General features: G+C 38.2%; 1 protein-coding gene across 1 annotated transcript in view; it reads left to right on the top strand.

Annotated features, from left to right (window-relative positions):
- The window catches only part of ofcc1 (orofacial cleft 1 candidate 1), a 163,393-nt gene that overhangs the window by 91,994 nt on the left and 46,652 nt on the right, over nt 1-24,747 (top strand). The window contains 1 exon segment of the mRNA XM_037694000.1: nt 10,779-10,905. Within this exon segment, the coding sequence (XP_037549928.1) occupies nt 10,779-10,905 (127 nt within the window).

Here is a 24,747-nt window from a genome sequence, read left to right as displayed (position 1 = left end):
TTTTTAGCTATGCTTTTACTGGTCTTAGCTTTTAACTCCAGTTGTTATTTTTTTAGCTATGGTTTTACTGGCCTTAGCTTTTAGATACTGTTGTTAATTTTTAGCTATGGTTTTCCTGTTCTTAGCTTGTAGATACTGTTTGGCTAATGTTAGATATAGCAAATTTAGCTTTTATCAAATGTTTAGCTAATTTTAGCTTGTGTTTAGCTAACTTGGCATTTAGCATTTACTTTGCTAGTTTTTTTTTTTTAAATATTGTTTTTGGCGTTCTTGCTGAGCGGCAACAGCTCGACCAACTGAACGACCGTGCACAATTTATTCTCTTTTCAAATGAGTCGAAAATTATTTTAAAAGAAACAACACTGTTTTGAGAATTTGAAAAGAAGAATACAGCAATCAGGCTTTTTAGCAGACGTTTGGAGAGTTGCATGAAAATAAAATACATCTGTCACGGATGCTTTTGGGAGTAAAGGGCTGATTTGGGCACTCATCCTAAAATATCTCGATTTGTTTTTGAGAGTAGCATAAGAACCCATATACTAGGCTGGAAACTGCAAAAGATTGAACAAAATTTGTTATTTTATGTTTTAATCAATATGAGGTTTACAGCAAAACTGAAATGTAGCTGATTATGTAAATTACAGTTTTAATTAAGAGGAATTAAACACAATCAATATATTTGACTACGTTTTACACCTTTTAGACCATATTGTTGTAACACTTTGTCTTTATTGTTTATTTAAAGAAAAGGAACAATGCACATTAATGATTTACCCCCATATATACTAGACTTAGACAAATAATATTAAAAAATAATTTGCATCTTCAGTTCTGTGCAGGTTGATTGTAAAACACATAAAAAGAGCAATAAATAGATTTTTAGTGACTCTGAAAAGAAGAAAACCAAACCAAAGGGAATGAAAGAAACAGTTTGAACGTTCTTCCAGCATTTCTTCTGTTTTCCTTCTTCTCCGACAGAAATGGAAACTGTAACCACTTTACTTTTTTTGCTGCGCACTTCTACAGTCCTACAGGTGAATAACCGTGAGGGGGTTTTATTTCCCCTTTGGGCAAAACTATATTTAAAACTCATTTTCTTTGCAAACAGGAAATTATTACATTTTCCGCACATGACTTATGACTCAGTTTAATATTTGCAAGTAAAATCCTCAGCTTATATTGATGCCATGCAGAGTCCAGGAACACGTTCAGTTAAAAACTGAATCCTGAGCTCTAATAATAACTTTAAAAAAGAGAATAGAGTGTGGGTTTCTGTTCCTGGAACTTCACCCAGTCTATATATTGATCCTGATCCATGAGCAGAAGAGGGAGGTCAAACTTTCTGATGGATCAGGGACTAATTAAACTTTTTTTTTTTGTTGTTGTGGCTGCTGCAGCAGCAAGAATGTCTTCTGTCCTCAATCATTCTGTCACACCGCGAGCAACGTGGATCATCTCAACAATATTAATAGTTTGAAGACTGCATGTCAAAGAAGTGAGGAGGGATGATGTTGAACGCACTAACAGTGAGCTCTGAGGCTCTCCTAATTGTTCTCAATCATAAAGTGACTGATGAGGAGCTTATGTGAGTAAACACCACGCTGGTGTATCTGTTACTGATGTCATATCATCTGTGTGTGTAGCCTAGACTCCTGTATAGCAGATGAGGCATCGTGGAGCGACACGTGCACATAAATCTGTATTTTTTTAAGCAAACGCCACTTTTAACAAACACCGTAACTGTAAACACACGCGTGTAGATAATTTTAAAAAAGCTTGACACAAATTTTACTCTTTGACATCGTTCGTTCCTTACGTTTTGTTTTGAAAATCCCGTTTTTAAACTATGAAGGGAATTGCACAGGAAGCCCCCCCGCGGTGAAAGAAAGATGTCACCGTCCTTGGAAAGTCCTGACACACAGACACATGCGCGCTCTTCATAAACTTTCTCTTGCATCTCTGTTCTCACGCACTCTGCGTCTCTTGGGTGTCACTTCCCTGCGACTTCACAAACACTTTCGGCAGTGAGAGACGCCGATGGCGTCCTCTTTCACCCACTGGTAGCGAGGAGTGATAACACGGGCGTGCGGCGCACAATGCTGCTCCCCTTCGCCTTGAATTCAGTCCCTCACTTCACATTTTCAGAAGCAATCCTCCGCTGAATATATAGCACCGGTTTTATGTATAGATCTAGGAATCACCAAAGGCCATCACTTGCGTTTGGAAGAGCTCTTGAGCTGATTTTATTAGTTGCTCGTATAGCTCTGGTGGTAATATACACACTGAGACAGGCTGGCGAATACAAACTGGGAGGTGAAAGCTCCCAGGAGGACAAAAAACAACTGAACAAGCACCTGAACAATCTAATACACAAACAGAATGAAATAGAGGACAGCTTTATTAAACAATGCGATAAACTTAATAATACATTCATTCATGCATTTATTTTTTAACCTGCCTGTTTCTGTTTATGGCAAACTGAGAGGTGGGGTACATCCAAACAGTGTCCTCACGTGTCTCGAAACGCTCCACCTGCAGGGAGCTTTCCTCTGACAAAAAAACACGTCCAGATGTAAAACGTAATATATAGAAAAAATGTGCTCATGATAAATAATTCAAACAAAAACTGTCCAAATGCTTATCTCTATTACAAAAGTGTACTTTTATAGATGAACTGATGGTGGTACAAAGCACTGATTTCAGTTTGGACTCCCCAGTTATCCTACAGTTGCAGCCCTTAACTAACTGCAACATTTTTGTCTGAAAGTTAGATTTAGAGATGCACATATTGGATATTTGGCCGATATGACGATATGTTAAAACGTATTCAGTCGATAACTGATGCCGATACCGATATTTTATATACGTTCCTTTGTCAGAACATAGCCCTTTATTTAGGCTTATTTACTGTAAGAGATGGTGACATATATTCAGTAGCAGCCATATGATATGTATAGTACTTTAACTTATATTAAATGAAACGTACTAAATGTTATGTATTATCATTAGTCACCTGCGATGCTGTCTCACTTGTGGAGGCTTGTTCCAGGTTCCTATAGCTGCAGTGTTGGATCCTCTGCACTCCTGTGCATGAAGGACAGACTTTTGAAGTTCAAAGTTTTTGTCTATCCATTGTGCCATAAGAGTAATCACGCTAACGGGGCTAACACAACGTCCAAATCTCTGTGGTAAAACTCACCCAACAAGTCGTGCTATCGGCTATTAGCTTCTCGATGACATCGGAAATGACGGCTTGTAACTCGGGTAACGTTACGTCAGAAAAATATCTCAGACTGGGGACGATGTAGCGAGGCTCAATGTAGTCCATAAATCTTCTGAATTCGACATCCTCACCAATGAAAAATAAAACTTCCACACCGCCGACATTTTGAATTTTCCTCTCTGCCGTGAGATCGGGTAGGCGCACGTGATGTCATCGCGTCGCGCTGCCGCTGCAACATCATCACGTTGTGCTGCCGCTGCAAGCAAAAACAGCGCCTTTTGTATCTGCAAGTTATTTTAATGGAATTTCCGATGTCCGATATTGAAATTTAACGCTTATATCGTTCGATACCGATACCATGCCGATAATATCGTGCATCCCTAGTTAGATTGAAATATATTTTATTCAGGTACATACATTTTGCCAGTGATGCAGCCCTTTGTTTCAGATTGACTCAGTTCTAAGAGTGGATCTTACACAAAAAGTATCTACAGTATACCCAGTAGAGTTGTCAGGTTCTCTGGACGGTTTCTTTTTGTTGAAACGTTTCGTCTTTCATCCAAAAGACTTCATCAGTCTGAGGAGCTGCAACAAACTCAGTCTTATAAATAGCACCTTCACATCAACCAGTCTGATGGTGCTCAGGTGGTTTCCAAGTCAAAGTCAAGTCAAACACTTAACTTTTGGATTTGTATACCTGGATTATTGAGCATGAATCAGGATATCTACGGTATACATTTTCTTTAGTTTAGTCTGTCTTGACTTTGTGACGTTAACATTGTACCGTAGTGTGTAACGATTATTTTCCAGGTTAGTTAAAAGACAACTTGCTACCTAATGCCCCTTTTCCATTAGTAACAGTACAGCATGGTTGGACTCGACTCGGCACGGTTCCAAGGATTTTCCACTAGTAACGGTACGTGGAACCGGTCTCCTTTTTCAGTGCCATTGTCTCTGGGGTTCCAACCGGGCCAAGCTGGCAGCAAAACGTGGCGTCAGAACACTGATGTCACTGATTGCTCAGGGGGCGGAGTCACTGGCTGTTTGAGAAACTTTCACAACAAATCGATCCGCCATTTGCAATAACTCGAACTCGCAGAGCGACTGGATTGATTTGAAAGATTTTAAAGACAATAATGACAACACAGTGGTCTAAGGTCAAAGTGCAGGCGTTTTTTTGTGTTTGGTGACCGACGACAAAATTCAGAGCGAGCTAGATGGAGCACTGTCGGTCCCTGACTCCACCCGGTCCTCTTCACCGGAGCACCCTCAGGTCGGGCAGGGCATCATCTCCCTGGCTTTGAGCTCCGCTGGTCACCGCGAAAGATCCTCTGTACTGCTGACCCGTGGGAGCACGCAAGGCTGGGGCGGGTGGGCCCTGGCCTCGCGTGCTCCTTAAGACCGGATCCCAAACCCTGGCAGACGGGCGGGCCTGGAAATGATTTTTAAAAACATTTTATGAATAATTAAAAAAAAAGTATATTTGTTTTTATCAGTGAAGATTAAAAAATAAATAAATAAACAGTGCTGGCTTTATAAAAAAATCTTGTTTTCACTTTAATGACTTTATTAAATAATCTGTTAAAGTTAACTCAGCTGAAAAATCATAAAAAGACACAAAATTATCAGATCTCTCAGGAATATTTCCCTCACACATGTTTAAAGAAGAGCTACTGCCTCTAGTTCAACTTTATTTTAACCCACAGATGTACAAATCACAAAACAAGAATTACACTTTAAAACAAAACTAAAATTAAAAATATATAACAATAAAAGTAGACACCATGAGTGCAAATGCATTAAATGATTAAGAAAATACAAAAGATTAATTATAGATGTTTTAGTAGAATTTGGTTCATCAGATATATATATATATATATATATATATATATATATTTAAATTTGAACATTTTAATAATCTGTGTTCTTTTTAATTTACCAGAAACATCAAAATAAATTCTCACCCTGTACTGAAACCTGTTTCAAGGCCACCAGCTGGTAAGGCGCGTGACGTCAATTTTTGAACTCTGACCTCCGCCCACTAGAACCGTTACTGAAAGTACAATGGAAACACAACTCGTACCGTGCCGAGTCGAACCGTGCTGTACCGGTACTAAAGGTACTAATGGAAAAGGGCCTAAGAAGCTGCTTCCATTGAGCAAAGACTGGTTCTTGCAGCATCCTGTAGAGTTCCCTAGACCTTCATCCCCCTTTAGACCATCATGACCACACCCAAGCAGCTTTACATCATATACACGTTGGCGTTCTATATTAAAAGACTAAAACTTTACTAAAAGCAAATACGTTCATTAATACAATAAACATTAAAAGGAAAGTTCTATGATACGGAAACTTTAAATGAGCCATTGTGTCAGGAGCTACATTTCTGGTCATGTGATTGATCTGAGAGAGATAAACAGGAACAATTATGAGAAATGTGATTCAGCTTGTTGTAGAGTCATCTAAGTTAGGAGTCAGTTGTGGTCAGGACCCCAGTGTGGGTCATGAAACTCCAAGTGGGAGTCCGTTGATAATCTCCATATGAACTGACAGTGAAAAATTATTAGCGATGAGATTTTTTTTCATCACCATTGTTACGAAGGATAAAACCAGTAATCATATGTTAATATATTATTGTGTAGATTAAGGATGGTTTTTTTATGTCATTATGTCCATGTTTATTAGTGGCATTACCAGTTTTTGTGTATTTAAACCAGTAATAGTTGAAGCCACGTGCCTTTATCATGATCCTTTTGTGGGTTGGGAACTACAAAGTTTGGAAACCTGCGCCAAGTTTTCTCTTATCAAAGGCTAAAAATCAGATAAAATAGAACTGTAAAAATGTAGTAAAATCGACAACAACAAGGCTAAATCTTTAAAGACGCTCATATTGGATTTTGTTTAAAAAAAAAAGTTAATATTAACGATCCGTCGTGTGCATTCATTCAGCCCTTTGCCCAAGGCAGGCGAGTGTACCACGATGAGTCTTCTCGCTGAATCACAGCAATACAAAAAGTTAAAGCTTCTTTTCCATCAGTGTTCTCCAATAAAAGCCGTTGAAGGTAAAGTGAGGTAGCTTTTCAAACACTCATTACCTATAAACAGATGTTCCACAGCTGCCTGCTCACAAAATGCGCTGCTGACAACAACTGTTAGGGCCGAAATTATGCAGGGAAATGCGTCTATATACGCCAGGACCTTCAGAAAAGGACTCATAACCACTCTGTCTGTAGCAACAAGATGGCTGATGAAGAAATTAATGCAGGCAAAGTCATTATCTTCCCTCCTAAAACCACAGTGGGTTTATGTCCCCCTGTGCCGCTTTTTCTCCGAGGCTAGCATTTAAGTGTCGTTGGACTTATAAAAAGATAGGACAAGCCAACTGTGCTCCTTTTGTCTCCACTCCTCCATATGGGTGAGAGCAGCATATGCAAGAACTGGCTCAGCTTCTGTAAAACTTCCATTAAAGATGCACAACTAAGGCTCTGCCAGCTTGAATATTACCTCTCTCTGCAAATTATTTATGGCTCGGAAAAAACGCTGATGATGAGCATCTCCAGCGACTTGTATAAATAAAAGCACTTTTCTTTGCAATTTCACACTTGCCGTTTAGTTTGGTTTTTGTTTTTTTCTCTCCCACCTCTCTTTCTTTGGGGATACACTTCACAGCAAAAGCAAAAGGTGTGCAGTTTATTTAATAGTGAGGCTTTTACCAGCTTGGTTTGTAATTATCTTAGCTGCAGCGGGGGTGAATGTGTTGCAGTGCAGCTAGCTTATCGCTTTTCTAGGCTGCAGATTTTTGAAGCTGCAGAGCAAAAATACAGATTTAAACGAGTACAATCATCTTCATCAAATCTTTCATCAGCGAGGGTTTTTCATGACTTCGCCTGCTGTCCATCTCTAGATAATGACTTCACCGGACCGAAACTGACCCGATTTAACCTGCTGAAAATGCGAGGAGCTTAACCTTTCAAAGAAACACCTCGCAGCAACATTAATTGACAAACCACATCAATTTCCCCTCCTACCCCTCGTTTTTGTAATTACTCTGCCTCGCGTTTGATTGCCACTGAGGACCCACGCTTCATTTGCCGTGAGGTCATCAGCAGCCGTCAGAAATATGAATTTGATTTGTACGGGAAGTGAGTGTGTCTGCTGCATGCGGTGTGTGTGGCAGCGAGTCTGGAAGGCGAGCGATGAGTGCATGTCCTTGGCTACCTGCTGTATGTTGCATGAGGAGATTAATACCTCCCTGGCAGCCATATCTGCTTAGCAGGAGACCACCTTCTATTATTGTCAGACAAGGTTTTTATTGTATGTTAAATTAAGAAATACAAAGTGGGAGTTGTTTTTTTTGTTGTTGCTACGTTTGTTGTTTCCATATTTAAGATCTACCATTAAAGTATAGGTTTCAACAAGTGGTGAATACAACAATGTAAATAAATATTATAAATGTTTTTTTTTTGTTGTGAAAACACAAACTTAAAAAAAAAAAAGTCATTATTTTAGTCTTACGTCCATGTGGTGACAGTGTTTTAGAAGCCCCAAAACAATAGTTTTAGAAAGAGGGATCCAATGTGTCAAATTCAAGGCCCCGGGGGCCAAATGTGGCCCTCGTTGACATCTTATCTGCCCCCCAAGATGTTATTTTAAATGTAAAATACTTTCATCATTTGAATTTTTTCAGTAATCTTTGATTATGATGTCAAAAGTGCAACAGAGAACATCAAATGAGACCAGTCCAACTCTTGTTGAGGAATCGTGACCAAGAAAAGATGCTGGGTATCTGATTTGAGTTTATGTAGATTATGAAACTGGCCCTTAGTTTGAAAAAGGTTTTAATTTGGGCTCTTTTTGTAAGTGGGTTTGACACCCCTGGTGTAGACGATAAAAACGCAACCTTTCCAAACATCAAAGTTCATGCTCAATAATCCAGGTAACAAAATCCAACACAGTTTGGCCGCGTCATAGTTTGAACGTTGTGAACCACTTTGGCTACGGCTGCCTCAGAGGAGTCGACGGGGACGAAACCATCTTATCACCATCAAACTGGTTGGTCGACTATGTGAGTGTGCTGCTTGTGGGACTGAGTTTGCTGTGGACCATCGGACTGATGAAGTCCTTTGGATGAAGGATGAAACGTCCCAACAAAAAAGAAACCATCCAGAAGACCTGACTGAACTTTGTTGAACATTTCCAAACATTTGTCCTAATGTCATCTACAACTCAAGGTGACTGAGAACAATGATGTTACTTTATGAACACTTTAACAATTTCATTTAACAAGTGCAAATAATTCGTTAACAGTATATGGGGACCGAGATGGGGTAGAGGCAGGGCAGCCGACCCATGACCCAAAAGTCCCCGGCTCGATCCCCAGTCATTGCACATCTTGTTGTGTCCCTGAGCACTCCATCCTCAATCGCTATTCATTGCTCAAAATATATATTGTGATCAAATAAACAAACCTACATTCATAAAGAAATTGTGTTTTTTAAGAGCTTAACAGAATGTGAAAGTCCTTTATCTATGCAGTTGATTTCATGTTTATTAATGACACACATACACAATCAGAAGTTATTCAGGTCAAAATGACCTTTAAACAGAATCGTCCTGACAGTCAAAAGACGAGACAGAAGTCACCAAACAGGAAAACTCCTTCATGCTACATCGTCCTCTTCTTGTTGTGTTTACATTTTACAACCAGTGTGAAAGCTTTATGTTCACACCACGCCTCACTTCCTGTTTCCGGTGTATGTTCCCGGCAGCCTAACAGTGCCACGTATAGGCCTGGCATAGTTACTACAGCACTGGGTTGTTTTCTGTGTTTCTGTGTGGATGAGGACATTTATGGAAACAGCTCCGTGCTTGCAAGGATGTTTTTTAAAACATTAAATGAAAAGATAATTTTGAATAACAACTGTTTTTGTTTGGACGTGGTCTAATATTTCAATACTGTAGATTAAATACATGCTAATCATGTCCTTAATCAGAATCAGAATAAGCTTCATTATCATTGTACTGAAATACAGTGAAGTTACGTTCGTACAGTCGTCTGAAAGATGAGTGGAGTGCACGTTGCTGCTGCTACTGGAGCGTGGCCCCTTATCCTTTTTCAGAATAGTTTTTTAGATAGAAAAGGGGGAAAGGCCAAGAGGATAGGATAGTGGCGTTACCAAAAAAAATATATCTTCACATCTTGTCCTATCAGGACATGATTTAAGACATTTAAAAAAAACTCTACTAGAAATCACATTTATAGACACATTACATATGCATTTGATGGCAAGATGGTGAGATTTGTCCATGAAGCACTTCCAGATAGGCCATAGTCCTGATAAGATGTTGGTCAGCCGGCAGTCCTGATAAGCCTTCACAGAAGTTCTTGGGGGTGGGGTTGCAATAGACAAAGCTTTTCCTTAGTTTACACCTATCCCAGGGGAGAAATTTGATAAGTTGGCCTGTTTTCAAGGCCAACTGGGGGAGTCAGATTCAGATAAACCACAATTGTTGACTTTTTCAGGCAGACTGTTTTTTTACTCGTCAGCCTTGAGTCCTGCTGGTACTTTCAAGATCCAAAATGGTCAGATTAGTGGGTATTCCACTGGTCCGTGCTTACGAGCCTCCTCCAAGGTCGTCTCCAACATGATGGCGAGTCCCAGAAACCGCAGGTGGCCTACGATTCTCACAAATTGCTTCAATCTTACAGTTTAGCTCGTACATCAGCTGATTTTGAGTACTCGAAGCATGAACCAAACCTTCACACAGACTCTGCAGTTTTGCCATTGCCAAAACTGCTGCCACCATCTTCCTTAATAGCAGATAACATAAAAATTTGCTGATTAATTAATATATTAATTCTAATAAATGCATGGTTTATCATTCATTACTGGCTACCTGTGAGATTGAAGTAGTATATCTCATTGCTATACACATAGTCTAACCTGAAGTTGTCAGAGCTATTCCCCTCTGGGTTGAGGTATAATATAAAGTTTAAATTTCTGCTTCTTCTCCAACGTCTCTCTAAAGATAATCCCTCATTGAGCTGCAACTATTGGAGACTAGTTGGAAACTCAAAACTGCGAGAACATCGGCAGATTTTCCATTGCAGTCTTATTGGACTGAGTGTTTGTGATCAATGAGCTGTGCAACTGAGCGGCCACTTTTTAACACGTCTCAATGCAAAACTACATTCTTGGCTGTGCACATTATTTTGTTGACTATCTCTGCCCACATCCTGCCTGCCTCAGTATACTCTGTGTCCATCTTGGTTTATAATTTAATCTGCCCGAGTTAACTTTTGAAATGAATATAGGCCATTTTATATAATTATTATTCATCATCGTAATGATTTTTAGATCACAAGACCAGGTCTCAAGCAAAATAGTTCCCTAGTTACCAGAGTTAGAGATTTATGCAGGATGGTCCACTCCTTTGATATACTCGATACTCAAGCTGCCATGGCGATGTGTAACAAATGTGTTTTTGAGGTTTTTGTTATTTATTTGATCATTCTGTGTACCTGATTTTATCGCGTGCTGAATTTTTTCTGAAGGTGATTGGTGAAACAGAGGAAGTTAACAATGGACCCTGCCCGGGTCAGAGCTCTGCCGATCGGAGAGAGGACAAGGAAGACGAGAGCGCTTCTCTCCAGCTCAGGAAACGGAAGAAACGGTTTGGTCGTAAGTCTAATTTTGTTTTTTAAGTCATACAAATAAACTTGTAAAGACTTAAACATGTTTCTGTTGTACTCAGATATTCATCAGTTAACGTCAAACATCTAATTTCTTCTTACTGGTCTTTATCAGATGTTTGTTTTCTTTCAGGGACCAATCGCATCGAGCCAATTGTAGGAAGTGGTTGTGGATCTGGGTTTCTACTGCAAGACCTCAATAACTAAAAAGAAAAATAAAAGAATATTAAATGGTGTAAATCTCCTAAAAATGGTTTAAATATCAGAGTTTTTTAATTATCAATTTAAATCCCTCTAGCATTTAAGTATTGACAAACCCATCCATATTAGATGTAGTAGGTCATATATTTACCTAAACAAATACCTGCAAGGGACTGATTACACGGTAAACAAATTTAGTTGTGCATCATGTTTCAATGTTTTGTTCTTGAGACGCTGTGCCAGAAAACATAAATATCGCTTGTGAACTGACAAGCCATTTGTGACGTAATAAACTCAGTAAACACTTTTGCAACTCCCTAATGAATGCGGGTTGACAGATGTCCCACACCGCCCGAACACAATGAAATATGGAGAATCTTAAAGTCACTAATCAGAAGACGAGTGATAAAATATCAATTTTGGGCTCACATTAAACAGGATAATTTTCAGGCCAGCTTGATTTGTATTGAATATGTGTCTTCTGGCCTGTGCTTAGTGTAATGAACTAGCTCACAAATCAGGCTGTAATGGCCGCCTACTTACACGTATTGCTTAATTAAAGGTTGTGAGCTTATTAGCATGTGTCTCTGGTGCAGGGCACGGGTAGATGTGGAGCAGAAATGATGTCGTTCAGAGCTTGGCTTTAAAGGTTTTATAGATGGCTAACCTATCGTACTAAAGCCATTGCCCCTCTAAAATCTGATCTTAATAACCTGTCATTTTCATCGATGGTGATTTCCCTTTATGGGCAGCCATTACAGATCAAGTTCTGGGTCTTGCAGAACGACCATAGTGACCGTTCGTGCTCATCATAACTGAAACGCACCTTACTTTGGCCTTGAAGCTGCTCCTTTCCACCACCACGTTTAAACTATCACTGTCATGGCCATGGAGTAAAAGCAATGAGAATGAATGCAAACACACCCAAGAGCCAAAGACATCTGATATACAGTTAGGACCTTCCAGCTTTGAAGTCCAGATAAAATGAGGCACATGCTCTCCAGATCAGGATATAGCTTAATTTGTTTAACCTTTAGTACTGGTACAATGTGTTAAAGGGATACTGGTAGTTCAGTTCGTCTAAAGTGGAGATTTGTGAAAAGGCTACGAGCAATTAACATCTTACCTGTTTCAGATAGACCCTTTAATTCTTACGAGATTGATAAGCTAACAGCTAATTTAAGCAGGGCCCAAGCTAAAGTAGATTGCTGCAGTTTTAACCACAAAAATGTAGTTTTTCATGTGCAATCCCAGTTTATAAACTTTAACATCGCACATTTTACACAATTACTCTGCTAGAAGAGCCCCACATGCTAAAAACAACACCTCCTAGAGTTGAATGTTTAGCATTCTATGAAAGAGTGTATATCACCTACTGCTTCCCACGCCAAAGTTTTAAACTAAGATCAAATAATGTTGAGAAAAGACAGTCAAATCTTGCAATCTTATGGATTAGCTCATGTGGAATTACAAGATGCCACACTCAGAGAATGTGTTGCGAATAACTCCCAGCTACTACCCACACCAAAGTCTTACTCAGTTTCTGTAAAATAAGTCATTTCTTACCAGACTGATCTAAAATCCATTCAGTCTTTCAGGAGATTTGACTATGAATGGACAAGTGAGATTTTGTACATTGGAGTAAAGCACGGGTGTTCAAAGGTTTTCATATGTGGGCCAAAACTATCAAGATGAATGGACCCGTGGGCCACAAAAATGTGAATTTAACTCTCAACATGAACACAATTTTTGGAGAAAGGACAAAAGTTTATTAAATTTTGGTGAAGAAAGAGTTCTAAATTGTTGTAGATCCGAAACATTAAAAGACTCAAACATTAAGCTTATATTTTTTATTATCAAAAAAATTATTTATTTGATTTGTTGGGTCTTTGTTTGTTTTCTTGAGTTTGGAATGTTAATCTTAGTCTGGTCTCAGCAATAAAAGCATAATTTGAGTAAGTGTCCTTTCCTAATGGCCATCCATGAAACATGGATGGTCCAAAAGGCTGATCAAAGTTCTGAAAAATGGTCCAACTGTCAGTTGCTACAACAGATTCATAGGTTTTATAAAGCTGATCAACTCGTATGCAGATGATACCACGTTATATTCATTTAAAAATGTCCAGTTTCCCTATTGATTATTTTATCAACTGCAATATTTGGCCAAGTTTTATGAATCATTATCTAAAAGTCTCCTTTCTGGTAGAAATCAGTAAAGGTTTTTGGTGCTTTGTACCATGACGTGAAAATAAAAACATTATAGCCAAAGATTTGTATTTTGTAGAATTTTGCTCATTTAGAGAAGATTGCTTTTCATCCGTTTTGCTGTCAAGCCTAAACATTATATAAAAAAGATTGCCAACTAATTTGCAGAAAGTCTGCATCAACTTCTTAAGCCTGCTGGCTAAAATGATACCACTCTTAAACAGCAGTTGTAGGCCGCACAAAATCACTCCGAGGGCCGCAAATGGCCCTCGGGCCGCACTTTGGACACCCGTGAAAAGGTTTATAAAATAACGTTCATGTGAAACAGATTGAGCTTTTAGAAAATGTGATGGCAGCAGATTTGTTTGCTTGTCAGTCTTGTCAGAATTAAACTTAATTTTTTTTTCAAACTAGATCAATTAAAAAGCTATCCACAACAAACAATATGGATTGTTCATAATTATTTCACATATTCTTATTCCTGGAATATCACATTAAAGTCGATCATTGTGCACTCTTTGTGCTTCGTTTTTGCAAGAACATCATTTTTGACAGTGAAGTCAGAAATTTAGCTTTTCGGGAAAGATAACTCGTTGTTTTGCCAAACCTATTATTGTTTTAAACTTACCTTATATTTAATTAAAATGTGAAGGAAACTTGAAATAAGAGGACTTGTTTTTACACAGCTACATAAAAACTTAAATTGTTTGACTACTTTACTTGTAAAGCTAAGATTTGAGGATATTTTCTCCTCCTCATTTTATTTGATGTTGGGGAATAACTCTTTTCTTCCTTCATAATCATGAAAACAAAAGCCTGTGAGATATGTTTGAACTAAGTGAAGTGTAGATGCAGAAAAGGGGCAAAAGTTATTTCACAGGTTCAAATATTTGATTGTTAATGACAAACACCATTTCACCGCAATTTAAATTTCAAATTGATCCCTGAGAGGAATTATTTCTAAGGGAGAAAACACGCCGCCAGGTCTGCGCTCTCCACATTTGCTGATTTAAGTTAAAAGAAAACCTTTTTGCAGAGCTATCATAAGGGAGCTGCAACTTTTTGAAGTAGGTGCCTGCATCTGCTCGGAGCCAGCCCAACCTGGGGATGTTGCAAAAAAGAGGGGGGGGAAATAAAATATAAAAAGAAAAAATAACACTTTGTCTAATTCTATATTTATGTAGCCCTCAGCTTGAGGTGTTCACATGAAACGGTTTGCATCCAGAAGTGCTGCGGTGATCGTTCTGCTGCTCGCTGAGATCGGCGACTCTGCAGGCGCTGTCGGTGGGCGCAGCTCAGATTCAGACGAATTAAAGTTGCTCAGCTAAATGAAAGGAATTCAAATTTCTGCATTTCGTCCTGATTGTCCTTATTCTTATTCTTTTCAAAACCTTTGTGTTTGTTTATAAAGGACAACTACTAAAGCATAAAAAATTATGTTGGTGATTAAAGTTTGTATGTTTTATTTACACCTCCTCAATTTATTGCACTTTTTTTTAGGTTCAAGTCAAGCCTTGTGGAACTCCATAAATGTGTGTAAGGTTTGTACTTATGTAGAAACTCCCATCTCTAAGGTATAATTAACCAATATTTAACCATTTTAAATCTTTTTTTTTCCTAAAACTTCTATTTTTTTTGTGAAGCAATATTTTTTTTTGTAAATAAAACAATGATGAGCTCATTTGACCAAGATGTATGCTCAGTTTTCTTGCTGAAGTACCAGATACGTCAGTATTCCAGTAACACTGACAGTATTAGGGTATCGTAATTTTATGCAAAACAGATATAAACTCCAGTCCTCACTCAGATATTCCTGCCAAACCTGTATTCATTTCCGCTGACCCTAAACGTGGTTTCCTGGTGCTTAAGCTGAAGAAAACACGAACAACCGGAGTGGGTGACGACGCCATGCCATATTTCTGTGGCATCTGGAAAGATCATGTGCCACATAATTATTTATTTTTCCCCTTCCAGAGCAATGTCAGGGAGGCAGATGTCCTGCTCACATGAAAAAATAATTTCCAGTAAAAAAAAAAAAACATTAAAAAAGGAGGAAAAGGAGAGGCGAAGGGATAAATATATGAATATGCAAATCTTGTCACAGTGTGGAACCTTGTAATGAGTGGGAAATGTTGTCGCCATCTTTCATTATGCAGAGGTCATTGCTTAATGCCAGGCAGCTGGGCCCAGCTTCGTCTCTCTGAGACTCCACACACACACACCTCACCCACAAACCGTCCTGCTAGTGCACAACTTGAAGCAAATATTCACATTTAGGACGCAAGTTGCAAAAAAAAAAAAAAATTCTTCAAATTCTTTCAGATCTTTCAGCTACTTCTTAAAAACGATTCTAACCTTGCTCACTTTAACTTTAAAAACTGAAGAATAAATGAAATATTCAAAAGCGCACGTTACGTTTTTATATAATGTGCAAATTCTTTTAAAAAAACGTGTATTTCACAAAACACTTGTTTTATTGTCACTTCAAAAAGTATTCACACCCTTTCTGCACACTTTGATGCAAGCTAAATTACATTTTCGTCCCCCTTATGAAAAGCTAGAAGGAATAATGTGTTTACCTGTGTAAGCTTGTGTTCATCTGTCTGCAGTTTTAGCAAAATATCTCATTTATCTGGGGGTAAATTTTAAAGAAATTCTCCAAATTTAATAATTGCATGAACAACAATGAGACACAAGGTGCTCACTGCAGCTGATCAACATTAGCCTACATAGAAATCGCTTTAAATCAGTCACTTTTACAGATGTTTGGTTAAAATGTGATGTGGTAGTAGTAGAGCTGTCATTTCTAACCCAAATGCAGAGCCCAGCCCGACACGGATTAGGGTCAGGCCATAATAATGTGCGGGCCATTTGACCGCACACTGACCGGCCTTGAAAGAGGTAAAACACAAAGTTCAGTTAAGCTTCAGATGAGACTATACTGCCAGGCAGCGATCCATCAAAGCCCAAATTCAGCTATTCATTCAGCGGACGCGCGTAACCGACGACCCAAACATGTGAGATCAGAAAATATCCGACATGTCAGAGCGGGGTCCATGTCTGAATAATGCAGAATGCAGGCAGAAGCAGGGATTTAATGCACTTTGACGTCCATGAAAGGACAAACACCCCCTCAGCTCTGATCTTCTACCCCCTTAGCCACGTGCGTCCGCTGATCATTAATAATTATATAAGCCGTCAAAGCTTTTTTTTTTTTCCTTTTTTTCCGATTTTGGACCTGTAATTACTGTTAATTCATTGGGCCGGGTCAAATTTTTTGGGCCCGGATGCAACTCTAGGCAGTAGTGGAGCGTCATTCTGAACACAAAATGAAAATATTAACTGATCAGAACCTGCAACGATGCATAATGATATTTTCAAGATGTAACATAAATAGCCATATTCTGCATATTTTAAAGGCTGCACGTGATACGTTTGTGTTCATTCAAAACTTTTCCACATGTTTTCATGCACAACAACGTAAAGTTATGGGACAATGTGAGCTCTAATTTAACCGATTGTTCGTAGACATGCTCAGAAATATGAACAAATCTGTTTGCAACAATAAAAGGCGTGCCAAAAAAAAGTGAACATATAATTTCTGAAGCTATTAAGCTCCTCTTGACTAAAAACGTTTTCAACTAATCCATTGAGAAAATAGAAATGTGGCATGTACATCTGTGTATTTTTGTCTAACTCTTCTGAATGAAAACTCCTTTCTCTAAATCAGCTTTTCTCTTGCAACAGCTTTCCTTACATTTCTGCTGGCGTCTGCCTGGCATTGAGCTATGGTTGTGATCACTGGTAAACCCATCTTCCTCACTGTTGTGCAGCCTTCAAACAATCCTGGGTCTGAAAGCTAAAAATGTAATGAACTTCACGGTTCATTGTGTCTGACATTGCTTAATTAATGGGTGCATTTAAAGTACATAGGGCCTCGGTAATTGATTTATATGCATGATTTGCACATACAGCTGTTGTTTCCTGTAGGAGACTCATCAGTCAAAAAGTGGCTGTGCTGATGATAGACTGAGTAGGTGATATCAGGTTTTCTGTTGGCCCATCCAGCCTCAGGAGAACCGATTACTTGCTAACATGTGCTGCTTTAAGATTATAATAAACTACTTAAAGATTCTTAGTTGTCTCGATTGTTCTTTAAGTCAACGGTGTCCAAACTTTTTTTAAATATGTGAACCAAAACTATCAAGATGAAGAGCCTAGTGGGCCACAAACACGTGCGTTTAACTCAACGTGAACAATAATGTGGAGAAAGGACAAAAGTTTACTGATTTTGGTGGAGAAAGTGTTTTAAATTGTTGTAGATTCAAAACATTAAAAGCCTCATAAACACAAAGCTTAAATATTTTTTTTATTAAAAAAGGATTTGATTTATTTGATTCGTTGGGTGAATAGTTGTTGTTTTCTTGTCTTTGGAAAGTTCATTTTAGTCTGTTCTCTGCAACAAAAGTGTAATTTGAGCAAGTGTCCTTTTAAAAGGGGGTCGATCAGACTTTTGGACCGTGGACGGCAGAGGGGCTGATCAAAGTTCTGAAAAATCATCCAGCTGTCAGTCGCTACAACAGATTCATAGAATGTTTGATAAAGTTGATCAACTCATATGTAGACGATACCACGTTATATTCATTAAAAAATGTCCAGTTTCCCTCTTGATTATTTTATCAACTGTAATATTTAGCCAAGTTTTATGAATCGTTATCCAAAAGTCCTCTTTCTGGTAGAAATCTGTAAAGATTTCTGGTGCTTTGTACCATGAAGTGAAAATACAAATAGTATAGCCAAAGGTTTGTATTTTGCTGAATTTTGCTCATTTAGAGAAGATTGCTTTTCATCCGTTTTGCTGTTAAACCTAAACATTATATAAAAAAGGATTACTAATTAATTTTCAGAAAGTCTACATTGACCTAAGCCTGCTGGTCAAAATGATACTGTTCTTAAACGGCAGTGGTGGGCTGCACAAAATCACTCCAAGGACTGTAAATGGCCCTCGGTCCACACTTTGGACACCCATGCTTTAAGTGAAACAAAGAAGATAACCAACAAAATGCAACAAGTTTTATATATTTTTGAGGTGTGGGTAAATATCACATTTTGTGTTTAAACCTGATCTATGTCAATATCTTTATTTTGCACAGAATAGCAACACTTTGTGCTAAAATGTTGCATAATTAGGTGTTACAGGACAGGGCTCTGCACTGGGAGCCTCTTTTAGTTCTTCTGCTCTTTGGAGTTTTTACAAAAAATAACTTAGAAATGTACAATATTATTCATCACACGCACAACAGAAAAGTTATCAGTTTTCATGGTAGAATGATACAACACAAGATACCGAACATATTGATGAGTTTGTAGTCGTTTGTTAGCCTGTTAGCATTTCATTAATCAGACCACAGTGTGTGGTATTTGTGTTAAACCCATCAGAAAATGAAACTGGTTCAACACATTTAAGGGCAAAATGCAGAGAGTAAAAAACAAAAGTGTAGTTTTGCAAATATACCACAAGTTATCTTTTTACAGCATGTGTCAGCAAAATATTAGGGTCTTTCTGATAAAACAAGAACTAAAAAAATGTTTTTTACCTGCACAAATGTAGCTAATGCTGAATGACTGGCTGAAATGTGCTGAAGGAGCTGAATTTGAATTGTGAAGGTTAAGACAATCTGAAAACAGCTCAAATTAAAATAAAATCTATAATTAGCAAATGTAAAAATAAAATGAGTTAATCAAAACTTTGAACTAAGAGGAACATAGCTAAAAGCTAAAATCAGCTAAATCAGCAGGTGAAAGTAAATTTGTTAGAACAGTTGCTGCAAACTAAAATGAGGAAAAATAGCAGTTAAAAGCTAAAACTGACAAAACAGTAGATAGAAGCCAAAATTAGCCTAACAGTAGCTAAAAAGCAATGATTAATTTAGGAAAACAAAAGCAATAAATAGCTAAAAAAAGCTAAAATTAATAAAAACCTGTTATGGTTCATGCTCTACATTATTATTATTAAACAATATCTATTTTATTCAAAAGCTAAAACAAAGAGGAACATTGATAAAAGCTAAAATCAGCAAACAGTAGGTAAAAGTAAAATTGTTAGAACAGTTGCTGCAAACTAAAACGAGTAAAACAGCAGCTAAAAGCTTAAACTGTGCAAACAGTAGATAGAAGCCAAAATTAGCCAAAGAGTAACTAAAAAAAAAAAACAATGATTAAGTTAGGAAAACAAAATCTATAATTAGCAAAGTAAAGCTAAAATGAGCAAAGAAAAAGTTAAACTAACAGAAAAGTAGCTAAATGCTAAAATAAGCAAAACAGTAGCTAAATGCTAAAAGTGACAAAATAGTAGATAAAAGCCAACATTTTCCAAACAGTAGTTAAAAAAATAATTAAGTTAGGAAAACAACAACTATAATTGACAAAATAAAGCTAAAATGAGCAAAGAAAAGTTAAAACTAACAGAAAAGCAGCTAAAATCAGCTAAACATTAGCTAAAAAAAACAATGATTAGGTTGGGAAAATGAAATTTGTAATTAGCAAAATAAAGCTAAAATGAGCAAAGAAAAAGTTAAAACAGAAAAGTAGCTAAATGCTAAAACTGACAACACAGTAAATAGATGCCAAAATGAGCCAAACAGTAGCTAAAAAAAATATTAAGTTAGGAAAACAAAAGCCATAATTAGCAAAATAAAGCTAAAATGAGCAAAGAAAAGTTAAAACTAACAGAGAAGTAACTAAATGCTAAAATCAGCAAAACAGTAATAAAAACAAAAAAATAATAAACATAAAATAAAATAATAAACTGAAAGGTATCTAAAGGCTAAAATTGCTAAACAGTAACTAGAAAACAAAAGTAGGTAAACAGTAACTAAAAGCTAAAACTATCAGAACATCAGCTAAAGGACAGTTTAGTCTGAGAAAAGTTTGGAAGAAACTTAAACAAAACATTTGTAAAACACGAAATAGAAGTTTTCAGTTTTATTTTATTAACATTTGGGTAAAGAAAAAAAGAAAAATGATGCCAAAAAAATTAAAACAGTGACAGCTTCTAGTTTGTGTAAAAATAAAAATTCAAATCCAACATGAGCATAACGACTGAACACTACAGTTCTGCACTTCCTGCTGAAACGCAACCTTTGCAGCGTTAGCATTTAGCCTTCATTGACTCTGGCCTTTATGCTTAGTGCTGCGTCAGAGCGGCTATAATTATTGTTTTCAGACAGAGCTGCAGGTCGCTGGCCCTTAACCATTATTTGGGTTTTGGACGGATTCTCTGTGGAGCTCAGATCAATGTCTCACCTAGAGAACATTCACGCACATTTCTATCACCATCATATTGATTTTTTTTTTCTGTGAGCAGGGCCTTGTGTGTGTTTGTGTGTATGAGGTGTGTGAGGAGGTTTTTGGTGTTGCTGCCCACAGAACACACACACTCAGACACACACACTGTTTGTTCTTTTATTCATTTCTGTAGACACCCTTTGGCATTTCTGTGAGTAAAACGCACACATTGGCATATTCAGCGGCTTTAGATCTCATGCGCACGTTTACACACACACACACAAATATATTCCTTGTTAAAGCAGACACCAGGAGAAGCATGCCCTCTCTGGGGCCAGGTGTCGTGCCTTCTTTATTACACACACTAATCAATATGAACTGGCCTGATGTTGAGGTCTGCCATCTCTCCATCTTACCTCGCTGGCCCACCTCCCCCGCCCCTCCTCCCCCCTTTCCCAACCATCCATCATTCATCTATCCCTGCTTTCTGTCCCTCTCCCCTCTCCACACCTGAATTCCATCCATCTGCTCATGCATCCATTATCCCTTATTCCCGTTGTCGCACAATCCCAGCCATCATTCCGTCTACGCTTTTTTTTTTTTTTTAATTTAAAATTTTTTATTTTCTTTCTCGGCTCATGTCAACCTTTAGATTCGAAGGGAAAACAGACGTAAAAGGGGCGGGAAAGTGCACGCGAGGTGAGGAGGAGGAAATACATGCAAGCGTGTGTGAGCAGCATTACTGTCATCTATAACACAGCTGGACAGGGGAGGGTGATTTAGATTTAAATAATGTATTAGTTTTTCAAGGCAACCATCCACAATGGCTCACGACACAATGAAACATAATAATGCATGTGTGTGTGCTTATCAGAGTGTGTGTTAAGATGAAACAAAAGTGAAGGAATAGCAAAGGATGCATGCAAATCAAATGTTTTGATGCAGGCTGATGGAGTCAAACGGTGTCCCTTGAATTGTTCTGCAAAAAGAACAAGTCTTATTGTCAGAGTGTCACATGGAGCTGAGGGCTTTAAGACAAAAGAGGTGGCTTGGCAAACGGGGAGGGTGAAATAAAATATTGTGATGGAATTTGTCAAAAGCCAATAATCATTCTGGTGCACGAGAGGAGTACTATATCAGAGTGCCGAATCAATACCGCATTACTTTGAGTATGGGAGTATATACAAGACTCATCAAATTGATTATTTTTGATGCTACAATGGCAGTTTCATTTGCTGGGGCCCTCAACAACTACTGTTCAATTACCAGGGCTAAGAGTGATTTTGTGGAGGAAAAATAAGAGCAAGAAAAATGGATATTTATTTGACTAAAATAAAGCCCTCCCTGGAAAGAAAATGAGGAATAGGATGTCACAGTCGAGCTCGAGTTAAAAGATGACTTGTTTCATCGGACATTGAAATTTCATGAATATGTTTCCAGCGGCCCAGTGGAAAAAAACAGAATTCATCATGAAGTTTTTACACGAGCCATAATGTCACAACAAAGATTAGTCAATGTTCTAATATATACTGTGGCATTGTTGAGCATGTGCCTCGCCTGCCTTACACGATGTGATGCTTGCAAGGCGTGTAAAGAGGTTTCTGTTGGTCTGTAGAAGTTGTTTCTTTTAAAACAAAAGGTAAAAATATCCTAACTTCATAGTTTATGATCGATAATCCAGGTAAAAATCCAACAAACTTCAGTCAGGTCCTCTGGATGTTTGTTGTTGTTGATGATGTTAAAACGTTTGTTCTTCATCCAAAGGACTTCATCAGTCCGAGAAGCCGCAACAAGCTCGGTCCCATAAGTGGCTTAGCCAACCAGTTTTATGGTGATAATGTGGTTTCTGGGGCTCCCCCTCTCCCCCGTTGACTCCTCCACCAAAGCCAAAGTGGTTCAAAACATCAAAGTTCATGCTCAATAATCTAGATAAAAAAAATCCAACAAAGTAAGTCAGGTCCTCTGGAAGTATTCTTTATTTGTTGAAATGTTTTGTCCTTCATCCAAAGGACTTCATCAGTCCAAGGAGCCACAATTAACTCAGCCCCATAAGTAGCTTACTCATAGTGGGAAACCGTCTTATCACCGTAAAACTGGTTGGCCCACTGTGTGAGTAAGCCACCTATGGGATTGAGTTTGTTGTGGCTCATTGGACTGATGAAGTCCTTTGGATGATGGATAAAACATGACAACACAAAGAAACCATCCAGAGGACCTGACTTAACTTTGTTGGATTTTTTTTTTTACCTGGATAATTGAGCATGCACTTTGATGTTTTGAACCTCTTTGGCTATGGCTGCCTCAGAGGTATCGAAGGGGGGATAGGGCAGACTCCAGAAACCATCTTATCACCATATAATTTGTTAGCCCACTTTGTGAGTAAGCAACTTATGTGGCTCCTCGGACTGATGAAGTCCTTTAAATTAAGGACAAAATGTTTCAACACAAAAAAAAAAAAAGAAATCATCCAGAGAATTTGACTTAACTTTGTTGGATTCTAACTTTATATTTGCATATCAACAAACTAACCATGTCATGCAAATAAATACAAGAAGACACCCTAAAGTTCAAACTGTTGCCAAGGCTTGCGCCCTTCATTGAAATTATTTTCCTATCGAGTCGAAGTCTTCAATATGTTGCCATCAGGAGAGGCGCAGAGGCTCCTTGGATGATTAAAAAGTCATTTCCTTAACTGTCCTCCCAGGATTTGTGGGCTTTTTTTTGTGAGAAAACATTAAATTGCTCCAATCAAGCATAAACGTCTCCTGCTTGTGTTGTAATTTGTACTGCTGTTCGCTTGGTGGGTGCTTATTTGTCATCCTTTTCCTTTGGCGCTTTTCCCAACCGTCTTGATCAACAATTAATGGTTGAAATTGCTTCCCTGTTACTTATGGCTGTGGAGACAGATGCAGCATTTGTGGGGTAAAAAAAAGAAAAAGGAAGAAAGTTCAACAAAAATAAGATTCATTAAAGTTATTGAAGAAGACTTAAAATGATTCCTTTTTACGTCTTTTGGACTTCTTTTAGTGTTGCTGCATGTATGTCTGTTTATGGGAACAATGGTCAACTCGTTCATGTCCAGATATTTTCCTCTCTATACCTCCCTGCTCTTCTGTGTCTCTCCCCCATTCAATTTTTTACAGAATGACCTTTAGTGCTCTTTACTTCATTGCAGGGACAGGCCTGGGCCTGGCATCTGATAGAATCAATATTCTATTATGATAGTGCGTGGAGCGTGTGGGGCTTTACAACTCTGCTGTAATAGTCTCTCTATTTCATCCCGTGGCAGCCATGGCCTGAGGGATCATCCAGGCCTCTCCAGGCTCTATGCTCCCAGCATAGCCCCATTTCCATTAACGTCACAGGCCTCCTGCCTACCGGGGGACAATCTGTATGACCGATGGATGGTGTTGAGAGGGAGTCCAGCCCGGGTGCAATGTGTGTCAGTAGACTGTGTAATAGCCAAGCCTGGGTGAAATGTTACTTAAATGGCTTTCCAGTTTTCATCTTGTTGCCTTTTCACCATTAAACCTGTCGTGGGTTGTAATCAAACTAAATCATTGCATGTGAAACGACGACTGGGGAATATCTAGTCATCATAAGGATGGTATACAAGTGAGATTCTGAGATTAGTTGTCCAAACCAAAATATTTGTCGTTGTTCTCAGTAGTAAGGGTCCATCGGCCTAAAGACCATACAAACATTTGCAGGGATTATTAAAGAAGACACCTCTAGATTTAGGCCTTGTCTACACAGGGATCTAAGTTTCCCAAACGGACGGACGGACGGACGGACGGACGGACGGACGGACGGACGGACGGACGGACGGACGGACGGACGGACAGACGGACAGACGGACAGACAGACAGACAGACAGACAGACAGACAGACAGACAGACAGACAGACAGACAGACAGACAGACTTTATGTGAATAAAAAGAAGCAGAATACACAAATTTGGAAAAAGACAATATTCACAAGTTGATAGGGAGCATTACATTCATGATTAACTTATATATTTACTTTGTAAATATATATATATATATATATAGTTTGTGTGTGTATATATATGTATATATATATATATATACACAAAGTATATATATATATATACAAAGTATATATATATATATATATA

This window comes from Nematolebias whitei, chromosome 20 (genome assembly GCF_014905685.2).
Source record: "Nematolebias whitei isolate Nwh7 chromosome 20, NemWhi1, whole genome shotgun sequence".
Taxonomy (NCBI): domain Eukaryota; kingdom Metazoa; phylum Chordata; class Actinopteri; order Cyprinodontiformes; family Rivulidae; genus Nematolebias; species Nematolebias whitei.
This window is presented reverse-complemented; position numbering and strand designations above follow the sequence as displayed.